Genomic DNA, 14,691 nt, shown 5'->3' on the forward strand with positions numbered 1-14,691 from the left:
TTTGTGCTACTGTTTTACCAACAAATAGTTGGATCGATTATAACATTATAAAGTTATATAATTCTATTCAGTTTATATTTTAGGTTAAACGCAGCATTTATAGTATATTATAATAACAACTGAAAACGTTTTCAAATGTGAAATTAATTCCGGATTACGTCATAAGTTACAGTTGTGTGATAACAAAGCGTCCTTGTCTTACACAAAGTACCATGCATGCTTTAAAAGGCGGGATCATTTAGTACGTATAGCAGGCGGTAGAGTGCTACTGTGTGAGTTCTCTTTTCGCAAAGCCACATTGGGGTTTCTGCTGAGTCCATTTAAGGCAATCGAACCCTTGCTTTAGGGACAGGGTGCTACTACCTGGCTTCTTTCACTATGGCTAATAGTACAAAATTGGAGACGACAATCAATAGCTCTAATAGCTTTGAAATTAATAAAAATTAAAATAATATTTAAAAGAGAAAAAACGCTTAAACAATTAAAAGGAAGTAAAATTATTGTGTTATTCTTTATTAATAAAAATGTGAAGTCATGCTAATAATAAAACGTTAATAGACTATAAAATTGTGACAATCGTTAATATTATATGCAGTACAACTGAAGCTAACTTTGAATATTATATTTGTTTTTTGTTTGTTTTTGTGTTTTGAATTTCGCACAAAGCTCTTCGAGGGCTATTTGTGCTAGCCGTCCCTACTTTGGCAGTGTAAGACCAGAGGGAAGGCAGCTAGTCATCACCACCCACCGCCAACTCTTGGGCTACTCTTTTACCAACGAATAGTGGGATTGACTGTAACATTATAACGCCCCCACGCCTGAAAGGGCGAGCAAGTTTGGCGCGAAGGAGATGCGAACCCGCGACCCTCAGATTACGAGTCGCACGCCTTAACACGCTTGGCCAGGCCCGGCCTATATTTGTTTAATAACCTGTTTAAAACCTGTATGGTTACTTGTTTGTCATATGGTTATTTAGTTATTACCTGCTATCTGTATCCTAACCTGTTTAAAACCACTGTGGTTACTTGTTTATCATATGGTTATTTTTAGTATTACTATAATGTGGGTGTAATTAATACCTGATATTTTTAATAACCTATGTGGTTACTTGCTTGTCATTGGGTAATTTAGTTACTACTATTAGGTGGTGGTGGGGGTAATTAATATCTTACAATCGATTAATAACCTGTGTGGTTACTTGTTTGTTATCTGGTAATTTAGTTACTACTATTAGGTGGTGGTGGTGGAGGTAATTAATACCTGCATTCGATTAATAACCTATGTGGTTACTTGTTTGTTATCTGGTAATTTAGTTACTACTATTAGGTGGGAGGTAATTAATACCTAATATTTGATTATCAATCTCTTTAAAACATGTGCATTTCATATTATCACCTAGTTATTCAACCTTTCTCATAGGAACAGTAGAGCTGTAGACATTAGTACCAAAATGACTCATGAATGATGACTTCATTAGGGTTAGCAGATGTCTTAATATTGTGCATGTGGTTAACCATCGCCATTGCTATAAATAATTATCTTATGATCAGTCACTTATTTAATACCAGCCTCGTTAATGTTTTTCCTCTGTTTATGTTGATCACAAGGGGAAGTATAATAGATATTTAGCACATGTAGAAAGGTGTAGTTCATTCGCTATATTCTCATTACCTAGTTACGTACCACTAAATCGCTATAGTTAATGTTACAAATAACTATCGTGTTAAAAGTGTCTTTATGGTTTACTACCTTTTTCAAACAAATTTTAAGATATTAACTGACAATGATAAGGTAATGCAGCAACCATACATTTAAAAAATTTTAAATTTTAACTAAGTGATTTGTTATGGTTCACGAGGTAAACCAACACAACTCAATCAGGCGTTGATTGTACTTCAGTGCAGTTATTTCCTAACTCTAACGAGCCATTAGAATATTTTTAATACGCACTCAACAATACACATAATTCAAACTTTTAACAGCTTTATTCATCACAGCATCGACCAACAACGTGCAAAAACGTACATCACCGTACACACAATACATAGCAGTACATCCGCGTCTCACTAGGATGGCGGAGCTGTATTTTTTCCAGTAACCGACGAAGCACAGCTTAAAGCAGTTGTCATAAAGAATACGTTATTAAATATGAAAACACTTATACAAAAATTGTACAAACAGCTAATTCTATATTTAGCAAAAAGCACAAGTCTTTAGAATTCACTACCAAGTTATCTGTTGTTTTCAAGCCCTAAGTAAATTATGCTTTGATTTCAAAAGTGCCAATTTTCGACAAAGCATCAAATAACCATTTGTTATTTTGGTGAATTTTATAAAGCCACGCTTTAATAAATATATTTTAAATATAAACTTGGGTGTACTACAAATTGTAACAAAGAACAATAAAATATTAAATGCCATTTAGTTGGTCAAGTTCTTATAAACGTTGGCAAACATTGAAAAATAGCGTTACACTAAATTATACTATAATAGACGAAATATACATAAATATTAACGAATAGACACTTTGTGAGGACCATTTAATCTAAATATCTCTCCTTGTATAAAGATATGGGAGGAAGAAAGATGATAATTAACATATTAACCAACAATAAACATATAAATCCAACAGTACGTAAAGAAAACAAACTGCCAATTGTTACGGTTGAAACGTGTGTTTTTTTTCATATTATTAAACAATACAATCTGAGGGAAATCAAACATTCAGCACGTATTTCTTTTTCCTGTGGGAGAAATGGCAATAACGACGTCCTCTCTAATAGGACCGCGCTATTCACTCAATCACAGGTATTGGACCAAACAGATATACTCCTGGCACTGTTGATTCTGGACTACCTATGAACTCAGCGAAGAGATCTTGATAACGACTCAGGTTAATTCCTCCTAAGCGTCGATCATCGTCCTTAAAAGAAAAATGTAAGCAAATGTTTTGAATCGTAAATTTCATTAAATGTTTGTGAATAAGTCTATCTTTTTGGTTGTCAAGTTAAATAGAGACTGTAATAGTGTTTATGCGAATGACATTTTTTTTTACATGTTTAAAAACTGAAATATTTTATTGAACTCATCTTTTACACTTAGGATTACATCATTTCTGTTTGTTTGTGCAGTAATGTAATACTGGTATAGCTGCAGCGATAACCCTATTCATGAAGGCTGAATTAGAGCTAAGATGTGGAATATGTTTTCGTCTGATGTTTACGTTGTGAAAAAGTGAAAGTAGATTCTTATTACGTTTCATTCGTTTTTCCATCTGTTAGTAATGTGTTTCTAATGATCAGAAATATGTCTTTCGATTTTCTACTTAGTGTTTAAAAGATATCCCGTTTACAAATCATCGGGTCTCGATACACTTGAAGAGAAATGAGCCCGCGGTTGTTGAGTTATTAGTTTAGCTTAACCCTTGTGTTTCGAAGGTTATACAAAACGTTAAAATAACGCAAGGACAGGATGATAGAGAGTGCATTAGTGTGAGTAGATCAAGGTACTTTAACTATTATAGACGATACCAGAGTTGCTCAAGAAATAGTAAATACTTAAGGTAAAGTTTAAAATGTTTTACTGATGCTGTCTCTGAGGAGATGCCATCTAATTTGGTATGTAACGAAGATATAAATTATTCACAGTGTTTAGAATTTGTCACAAATCTCAGGAGAAGATGCTGCTGTCTCACAAATTATTCAATTAGTTAGAGATAAACGTGAATATTTGCTCAGTGACTTTCATCACTATAAAAAACTGGTGAACCATTTGAAAGAGAAAAAAACTGGTGTAACCGAAATGACTGTTTTCAGCTCTCTCTTAAACATTAGCGTCTAACAACTGATCAAAATATCTATGAAAGAAAAATGTTGTATTAAACTTATTCCAACACATTCCACCATCTTGACACCACCTCCGAATTCTATTTTTCTTCTAAATTCTGTTTCGTAATACGTCTTCGTTCAAGAATGTCTGAATCAGAGAAAATAGTTGTAGAGGCTTGGATTTCACACAAAGCTACACGAGGACTATCTTCGCTAGCCCTCCCTTATTTTGCAGTGTACGACAAGTGGGAAGGCAGGTAGTCATCACCGCACACCATCAACTCTTGGAATACTCTTTAACCAACGAATAGTGGAATTGATCGTAACATTAGAAAACCCACACTGAAAGAGAGTAAGGGCATGTTTGGTGGGATGAGAAGTCGAACTCGCGACCCTCAAAGTGCGAACCAAGCACCCTAATTATCTGACCATATCGGACAGTTTCAATAAACATATATCACCTTGAATAACAGCGGCTTCTTCCATTCCCTCCTCCTTCTCAAGTGTCCTTGTCTGACATTTCGGTAATTTGCATTTTTTAAGTATCTCCATTCCAAAACATGCAGAGCCACAATTTAGAATCATTTTGGTTTGGTTTGATTTGTTTTGAATTTCGCCCAAAGCAACACGAGGGCTATCTGCGTTAGCCGTCCTTAATTTAGCAGTGTAAGACTAGAGGGAAGAGATCTAGTCATCACCACCCACCGCCAACTCTTGGGCTACTCTTTTACCAACGAATAGTGGGATTGACCGTTACTTATAACGCCCCCACGGCTGGAAGGTGGAGCATGTTTGGTGCGACGAGGATTCGAACCCCCGACCCTCAGATTACGATTCGAGTACTTTAACCACCTGGCCATACCGGGCCATTTAGAATCATAGGTGCGTTATAAGAGTGACAATTTAATCCATCTATTCTGTGACAAAAAGATCCTGCACGGGCAGGTGGTTAGGGTGCTCGACTCACAATATGAGGGTTGCAGGTTTGAATCTCCGTCGTGCCAAACATGCTTGCCTTTTCAGCCGTGGGCGCGTTATAATGTGACGGTCAATCGCACTATTCTTTGTACAAGAGTAGCCCAAAAGTTGGCGGTGGATGATAATGCCTAGCTTCCTTCCCTCTCATCTTACTCTGCTAAATTAGGTATGACTATCGTAGTTAGTCCTTTTGTAGCTTGGCGAAAAATTCAAAACAAATAAATAGACCATCAGACAAACACAGCTCTAGTGTTAATAGGTATGTTGACTAGTCTTCGCGTGCGTCTATCAATACAAAATTAGAGACGACAAGAGCAGATAGTATTTGAGTAGCTAAGCACGAATACCTGAAATCAAGCAAACAAAAACAATCTCAGGAAGTTTTTAACTATTTTAAGAGCTTGCAGTCGGAAACTTTATTTCTTCAGAGCGCGTGCGGCTAGAAAAACGAATCAATAGACACTTTAAGAATTACGTAACATTCACTTATGAAGTAGGGAAAACAATATTTAATTAAAATTATATTAAAAAATTCGTTTTTAATTTGTGAATTTGCGATCCCCTGACGGAAATTGCAACAAATACTCCACAATTAAAAGTCGAAAGGTCTTTTCTGCATGGGACTAATTATTTAGTGAAATGTTGTCTTATAACGTTGTCTACATACTCAGTGATGTCGAGAAACCCACTTGTTGAGAAATTTATATGCAAAAACGGCTCGTTTGGGTTGAGAAAATATTTTACATAGAAGAGCGAACAACGTTTCGACCTTCTTCGGTCATCGTCAGGTTCACAAAGAAAGAGGTAACTGACCGGAAGCTAACCACATGTTTGAAAGGGGTTCTGTAACTGTGTGTCGAAATGTAGAGGGCAGTATATATTGGAGAAACAAGTAGAAAAATGGTTACCAGATTCAAAGAACATAAAAAGTCACCTTCACACGTTTTCGAACACTGCAAGTCAAATAAACACAACATAACCATAGAAAACACTCAAATACTAAATAAAGAAACAAACATAAACAAACGCAAAATTAAAGAAGCCTTACTTATACAACAACTTAAACCCAAAATAAACCAATATAAAGGAACGCCTTTATACCTATATTAATATAATAAATAAAATTATATATTCAAACATCTAACACCGCCCTCTACATTTCGACACTCAGTTACACAACCCCTTTCAAACATGTGGTCAGCTTCCGGTCAGTTACCTCTTTCTTTGTGAACCTGACGATGACCGAAGAAGGTCGAAACGTTGTTCGCTCTTCTATGTAAAATATTTTCTCAACCCAAACGAGCCGTTTTTTGCATATAAAGTTGTCTACATGCATTTACTAAGGACTACATGAAAACGTTTTGTAACTGATCCTCTGTGTGCAGTGATTCTAAGCCTTCTGTAATAAATAGATAAATCATGTTTCCTTACAGACCGAACAACTTTCGATAATTCGTACACTTACATTTAGAAGTTTCTCGAAACATTCATCTATCTCCGTGATAGTCGCGATAGCAGTGCGTGAGATAAACTCCAAGCGATATTCTTCCACAGTTATCAATCCATCCCCTGAAAAAAAAAAAGGAAGTCATTATACTATCAACTAATCAGACACTCTGTGAATAATTTTAAATAAATATCTTCCAGTTATTTTTTGTATAATTATAATTAACCTCATCGTTGAATAAAACCTGCCCTGCTGTGATGCATGTGACTGGTTGTAGGGCAAGCTAGTGCCGGATATAGCAGTAGTCGACAATTCAATTGACTATTTTATGTATATAGTCGAGGTGGAACAGAATGTATAAGAATTACATTTTGACATTATTTGCCGCTTAGTAGTTAGTGCGACGCCTTTAGAAATGTATGTGTAAGAGCACATAAGAGTCTTTCACAATCCAAAATATTCACACACTCTGATCGTAGAGACGTGCTCAGCTAAGAAATTTAGAATTTCCAAGAACTGACTACCCTTGTATTTAATGACATTGGAAAACAAGCGAACGCGAATCATTTGGGTTAACAGGGCCATTCAAGAATAAAGCTGTAACAAGTTGATTGCAAATTTTCGTAAGAAAAGTACAACGTTTTATAACAGCTGTGAATCTAAGAATGTAAAGATCAGTGACAAAATCCGTCCACGTGCTTCACTACAGCAAGATAATCAAAAAGACTCATCAAGTAGCTAGAGAATTAAACACATAATCACAATTTTTATATGCGATCGAATTATTGGAACGGGCGCCGAGAGACCGTCGTCTTCGAATCCTGGCGGATTATGGAAAGCATGCACTGAGAAGGGGTGTGATTTGTACAAACGAGCCTTACTTACAATGGAGCTTTTTGCAATGACAACTGTGCTTCAAGACTATTGCCAAGATGTACGTACGTGAGCCAAAGCTTGACCGAACGTGATGACATGGACTGCAACTACGTGGTAAGACTTCAAAATCGTTTTAATTGAACGTATTCAACCAAAAATATAGCTCAAAATGATATCAAACTATAGTGACATTAGCTTCAGGTAATTAAAACACAGAAATTACATCATAAAAACTGTTTTAAAACCAGAGTTATAACTCTTAAGAAGATTGTTCTGAAATATTAACGTCCAACAGACATTAAATTCGAAGAAATACTACTCAATAAGCTCTCTTAACTCATAAAAAGTAACGTAGATAGATATTATTGTTAAATCGTACAGTTTGTCCATTTTTATAGAAAAGATTTTAGCAACATTACTGTCTCCTACTTTCATGACTTGACAAACGGCTTCCTTTCAGGGAAATCGATGGCCGCCTGGAGTAATCACCTGCTTTAACCATTCGCGTCACTATAAAGAAGTGTGTTGTCTGTCTGTCAATCAGTCAGTAGACGTTTGACCTGAACGTGTACGCTTTTCGGAAAAAGTTGTTGGAGCAGTATAAATGTTTCTTTACAAGAATGCTTGCGTGGAAGAGACCTTTTAAGGACTAATTCCGCCGGTTTTGAGACTTTTAAATATTTCGATTCAAAGTGCTGACGTGATAACTCTTTACGAAGTCCAAATAGAAGAGGTTTGTCAAAAGCAGTTCTGGAGAGTACGTTGTGTGTTTATGTTCCAGTTTCTGCATTGTGTTCATCAAACATACTCCAATCATCTCATGGTTGTAATAATATAGAAGATTTTTTTTATTCATAAAAACAATTCGATTTTTATCTCTTTTTTTTCTACGTATAAAACTGGTCGATATTTAACTAATCGAACAGCATTAAGTAATTTCTACAATCCATAACGAAAATACAATATATTGTAAAGAAAATATAGGGCAGGCTTGATCAAGTGCTAACCATGCTCGTACTGTGAACGTTTTTTTGTTGTTGTTATTTTCACCAATACTTACTAGTAATATCAGTAGTGTATTATCGCTAATAATACTTACCGTTGATATCGGTAGTGTTGAATTTGGAAGTTATGGCGTACTTAAGCGACTCGGGAAAGTTCTCGAAAATCTTGCCAACACAAACGTTCTGAACAGCCTGTTTAAATTCTTCCACTGTAACCTGTCCATCCTGATACAGGCGAATAAAGTTAGGAAAATACCGTCATTAAAATCTGTGACTAAATAATCCAACTCAATCTTGACTCAATCAAAATAACTGGAAACTCACTATTACATATTTCGGGTTGGTTTGTTTTTAAGCAAGGCCCTGCATGACCACGTGGTCAGGGAGCTCAACTCGTAATCTGAGGATTACGGCTTCGAATCCTCGTCGCACTAAACATGCTCGCCCTTTCAGCAGTTGGGCGTTATAAAGTTACGATTAATCCCACTATTTGTTATTAAAAGAGTAGCCTAGGAGTTAGAGGTAGGTAATGATGACTAGCTGCTTTCCCTCTAGTCTAACAGATCTAAATTAGGGATGTCTGATGCAGATAGTCCTCGTGTAGCTTTGCACGAAATTCAATAATAAGGAAACTTGTTTTTAAGTGTATGTGTTAAACTCTAATAAGAAACTATCGTAATGTAACCTTAACCTTCACACTTTTCTTAACGGTGTCATACAGTAATCGTGTTGAAACAAATTCTTCTTTAAAATATTTTCACACAACGATAAATATCAGGAACTCATATTGTGATTTTTGGGAACACAACGCTAGACAATGAGCTATGTGTGCTCTTCCCACCACGGGTATTGAAACCCAGTTCGCAACACTGTAAGTCCGCAGACATACCGCTGTGTCACTGGGGAGCAACATAGAAGGGCAACTATTAACACCCTATGCGGCACATGGGGTAGAGAGTGAGGTTAGAGACGCCCCATCCCTAATTCATGACTACTGACCAGAAGGAGAGCAAGCAGTCAGCAGAATTGTGCCATCAAAATGGCTGCTATCTAATGAATAGTGTTACTGGCTGTCATAGTAATGACGCCTTGATATAGCTCTTATATCAATAATTCACGTTGTTCTGGATGTAGCTCTTATATCAATAACTCACGCTGCTCTGGATGTAGCTCTTATATTAATAATTCACACTGTTTTGAATGTACCTCTTATATCAATAGTTCAAGCTGTTTTGGATATAGGTCTTATATCAATAGCTCACACTGTTTGAATGTAGCTCTTATATCAGTAATTTACACGTTTGAAAGTGTGAAACAGTTTTTGTTTATTAGAATTTATACATGAATCTTGATAGAAAAATAAATACAATTTAAGAAACTGTTCCCACAAACGAAGGCTTAACGTTAATAATTATAGAGAGAGATCATGAAACGTTTCGCCTGGCTTACAGCACTTCTAACTTTAACAATAAATTTTCAGTTATTTATTACAATAACCTGACAAATGTATGAGAATGTTAAGAAGAAATAGGTAAATCTATAGGCTTACCGCTGTACAGTATTTGATATAAGTAATTAATAAAGCAAAGCAGTCGTTTGACGTTTATTTGTGTAATAACAATGTACAATATATTTATTGTTTGTTTGTTTTTTTAATTTCGCGCAAAGCTGCACGAGAACTATTTGTGCTAGTCATCCCCAATTTAGCAGTGTAATACTAGAGGTCATCACCCACTAAGAACTCTTGGGCTACTCTTTTATCAATGAACAGTGGGATTGACCGTAACATTATAACGCCTCCATGGCTGAAAAGGCGAGCATGTTTGGTGTAACAAGGATTCGAACTCGCGACTCTCAGATTATGAGTTGAGCTCTCCGGACCATGTGGTCATGCAGGGCCTTGCTTAAAAACAAACCAACCCGAAATATGTAATAGTGAGTAATATGTAATATTTTTCCTTGCTTATAGTAACGTTTTGAAACAATTCTTTTTTTTAAATATAAATTAAATTGTCACCCTTACAGTAGCAGTACGTAAATGTTATGTTTCAACATTTTTATTTGTTTTGTTAGCTGTGAGCGCCAGATATTCCTTCGATACTTTCCCCATATCGCACTGGAAACTAACGTAGTGTAATTTAGTAGATTGAATCTTGCTTTATATCTTAATCGCACACCACATGCTATTTTATTGTCAACGATATGTATCGTTCATTACATATAAAACGCTTGAGAACAACAGAACAAGTTGCCATGAGGCAAAATCAATACAAGGTGTATGGCACTAGGTGGCTAAGAAAGTTTATTCGACTTACGGACGTCGCGTGTGTTATTTAATTTTCTTTGTCAAAATTTTCATCTCTAGCTTGGAATATATTAATATTTGTGCACATATAGCCCTCGTGTAGCTTTGCGCGGAATTAAAAAATATATATATAATTAATATTTGTTTTATATTTCTCTTCTTGTGACGAATAATTCAACGTCACTTTACGAGACATGAGTTTTATAAATTATTAATTTAATTTCATGGTTAAGGATTTAATGTTTTATTTATGATGTTAGGAAAACGTGTTTTCAGAAAAAAATAATTTAGCATCCAAATATGAAACCTTATGACCCGAGTGATTTAGAAATGTAGACCTTTCTACATCAGGTTCGAGCTGGAAAGTGTTTTATGACTTTATAATGATTACCACGTGTTGTTACTATATTTAAACATACTTTTCTTTGCGTCAAATAGTCAAATGTTAGGCTCCGTCATCCCGAGCCAGTTATGTTTTTTTAAGAAATACACTTATATCGTAGGATGAAAAAAAAAGTAAAGCATATTTTTGTTCTTACCTCTAGGACTGTGAATAACCATTTGTTGTAATTTATACCAATGCCATAAGCTAGTTTGTCTTTATTGAAACAATTTCAAAGTGGAGTTATGGAAACACGTTACATTTGGACCAAACTATGTTTCAATAAACAGACAACATGATACCCAGTATGTTTTTTTAATCCATATCAAATTTAGTCAGGCATGCTTGGATTAAACAGTGTGTGTGTGTGTATGTGTCTATTAGACTTTAAGACCAAATAAAGATCTTGATTACCCATTCAAATTGGATGTGAACAATCCGTGGGTGTCAGTTCGAACTGTTACTGCATTTGTTTTATTGCAATCTATCAGTATTTTACTCATACATGCTGGATATTAGCTGAACAGATCCAAAAGACAGGTCATCGGGTACAAGGTACCAGTAACACCAGACTGTTATATAAAGGAGTTATTTTCCTTACATGCACATAATTCGATAGTTGCCAAACATCGTGAGATATTATTGGATTCATGGCCAAAAATGTCGTTAACTGATGAAACAATGCATTATAGTTCTTATAAGAAAGAAATGTATATATAATTAGCTATATTTATAATCAGTTTGATTTGAAGTTTTGCTCTAAATAGACAGCTACCTTTGATTGGGAGTTACAAATAAATATTAAAGCACATGGTCAACCTTATTTTTGTTAGCGTTAAGACTAGGTGTCATTGGTAGGAAATAATTAAATTATTATTTTCGTAAGTAATGACTGGCGTACTTCACTTGAAACACTCACCTAAATTAGTAAAGTTTTTCCTGAAAACGTTTAAAGTCCAAATACATTGAAATAATTGCACTGTGAAGTTTAATCATACAAAATACAATAGCTGTCTTTTCCTCTAATTGTATACTTCATTTATTGTAACATTCAAAAGTCCAAATACATTGAAATAATTGCACTGTGAAGTTTAATCATACAAAATACAATAGCTGTCTTTTCCTCTAATTGTATACTTCATTTATTGTAACATTCACATCTTCTGTCATTGAAAGGTCCTAATTTTGTTTCGTCTGCATCTAACTGTACAAGGGTTAAGTAATTAGCTTTACATGTTTATATTCTGTTACTGAATCCCCACACACACACATATACAAAAGAAATAATTACAAAATGCTGAGTTTTAGTATTATCAACATGTCCTACAAGTAATTGGATTTCAGCTGCAATCACTTCCTCTTTGGGGAATAATGAATCATTTTTGTTTTTTGTTGATTGGACTACTGATAAGGGTTCAGCCTTTCTTTAATCACGTGCTTTCCAACTTGAAGTCTTTTTTTTTTTTTTCGTCTTGAGGTATTCTTTTCTTAATTAGAAGTACATTTTTATTTCCAGGAATGCTAACTTTATAGTGGCTCTACTGGGATGAATAGAATAGAGTTTGAAATAAAAATCGTATTAAAATATTTCTGATAAATAACAGGCTACCAAAATATGCTAATTAATATCCAGGATGACTGATTTAACTAAACGTATCGTTGGTGTAAAAGGAAAGGGGGAGTCAAAATAACGTCAATACATTGTATATTTTACTATCAAATAACAATAAAATAACTATTTGTACAGATTTTATTAAATAAATCACACATTAATCTGTACTAACCCTTAAACAATAATCTACACTAGCCCTTGAACTATCTATTGAAATTAACTTCGGTCGTTTTTTGTTTAATGTGTGTGTGTGTATTTTGTTTCTTATAGCAAAGCCACATTAGGCAGGCTGCTGCGTCCACCTAGGGGAATTGAACCCCTGATTTTTGCGTTGTAAATCCGTAGACTTACCACTGTCCCAGCGGAGGAACTTTATAAAGCAATCTTGTTATTTCTGATACTTAAGTTTATATCTAAAGCAATAAGGCATCGAACATTTTGAAAAACTCAAAACTTTTATGTTTGTTAACTACCAGCTGGACGTTATAAAATGTATCGTACTGAACGTTTATTGGATAAAGATATAATATACAAAAGTTGATTTGTTTGTTTTGTCGAATTTTGCTCAGAGCAACCCTGGAGTTACCTGCGCTATCCTTCTCAAATTTAAATGTGATTTACTACTGGGAAGGCTAATAATAAACACCACCAACCGCCAAATCTTGGGCTACTCTTATCGAATAACTAGGTTAATATCACTATGTAAACGTCTCCACAACTAGAAGGTAAACATGTTCGGTGATGAGATTCGAACCCGTGATTTACCTAATGAGAGTCGGGCACCCTAACCGCCAGGCCATGCTAGGCTTCTGTGATACTGGAAGTTGATATTTTTTTCATTTTCTGTATAATATTTTTAGTTGATAAATTGAAACTGTTAGCAACATAATTATAAAATGGTGGCATACTTTATTTCACGCTTTAAAGGGCCCCTAGTGGCACAGCACTGAGTCTTCTGATTTACAAGTCTAAAATCATGACATCGATTCCCCTCGGTGAACACACCAAATACCTCGAATTAGCTTTGCTACAAGGAAACACACAGACACATACTTTATAAGCCCCTTTATAAGTGGGCAGAGTACAAATAGCGCCAAAAACACTTTATTATCCCGGTCCATATGGATAACACAAAGGAAACGATGGATACGATATTGGTAATTTTTTTGGAGATCAAACCTGATATAAAAGAGTATTAAAGAAGGTGTCAAACAAATGTCTAAAATATTAGTTTTGAGTTTTCTACAGTAATACACCTTTTATTTATTAGTTTCAGATCACAAATATGTACGTTTGTAATAAGAGAGAATGGAAGATAAAAAGTAATTTTGTTCAGTATAAAAAGAACCTCGCATTTTAATTTTGACATAAAATAGTACTAAGGTCACACACGACATCTGGTGGAAAGGAAATTTTTGATGACGCAATTCTTTCGTCTCCCAGCTGACACCCCACATCATCCTCTGTGTAATTGTTGAAATCTCCGAGAACTAAAACATTAACGTGCTTAAGGGTAAACTTGTATTTTCTGCGTACGATACACATTTATAATTTGTCATTAAATCTAGTGTCTTTTATCAAGTATTAGTATCAATGCACATGACAAATAAGTAATAAATAAATAAATATTTCGTTATACGTTAAAAGACAATTTTTTCTATCGTATTATATCAAGCAAGTTGACAAGCCATTATTGTTTTTATAGTGTTACCTAAATAGTTTTGTTCGATGTATATTAAGCATAACAAGAAAGAATCCCCAACAGCCACGGCAGGATTAGAATACATTAATCCATAAGATATTTTTATTCTTTTATTAGCTATATCTCTGTACGCCAGCAATATCAAAGATTGGGACGCGTGAATAATCGATTAGATTTTATTGCTCATCAGAACCTCTACCAGTTTTTCCTCAAACTGATATTATTTTAGGCGGAATTAGAGTAAATTAGCGTGATAAAAAATAAATCAATCTAAAAGGTCTGACCTCCAGAGTCAAAAACTGTAATTATATCTTAAATCGGTAAGGGAGATGACGGAGCTATAAGCTAAAAGTTTGTATTTAAAACACTCAGAGTTATTCTAGAGCCGTTATGCCGCGGCTGAAAATGATAGAGACAAAAACCTGAATTATAAAACAAACCTTGTTAAAGTCAGCCAATCCTGCAATCTCGTTCCATAAGCTGATCATAACCTGTTTCTTCTTTTCGTGAATTGCCTTATCATAAGTTCCCTTTCCTTCTTGAATGGTGTATTTCTGG

General features: G+C 34.9%; 1 protein-coding gene across 2 annotated transcripts in view; it reads right to left on the reverse strand.

Moving 5' to 3' along the window:
* Window positions 1-1,966: 1,966 nt before the first annotated feature.
* The window catches only part of LOC143233685 (sarcoplasmic calcium-binding protein 1-like), a 99,256-nt gene continuing 86,531 nt past the window's right edge, over window positions 1,967-14,691 (reverse strand). For both annotated transcript variants that reach the window (XM_076470183.1, XM_076470184.1), the window contains 4 exons: window positions 14,574-14,687; window positions 8,228-8,357; window positions 6,271-6,374; window positions 1,967-2,923 (listed from right to left, as the gene is read on the reverse strand). In XM_076470183.1, the coding sequence (XP_076326298.1) occupies window positions 2,795-2,923; window positions 6,271-6,374; window positions 8,228-8,357; window positions 14,574-14,687 (477 nt within the window). In that variant the 3' untranslated portion in view covers window positions 1,967-2,794. The remainder of the gene's footprint in view (window positions 2,924-6,270; window positions 6,375-8,227; window positions 8,358-14,573; window positions 14,688-14,691) is intronic.

The sequence above is a fragment of the Tachypleus tridentatus genome, chromosome 12 (genome assembly GCF_004210375.1).
Source record: "Tachypleus tridentatus isolate NWPU-2018 chromosome 12, ASM421037v1, whole genome shotgun sequence".
Taxonomy (NCBI): domain Eukaryota; kingdom Metazoa; phylum Arthropoda; class Merostomata; order Xiphosura; family Limulidae; genus Tachypleus; species Tachypleus tridentatus.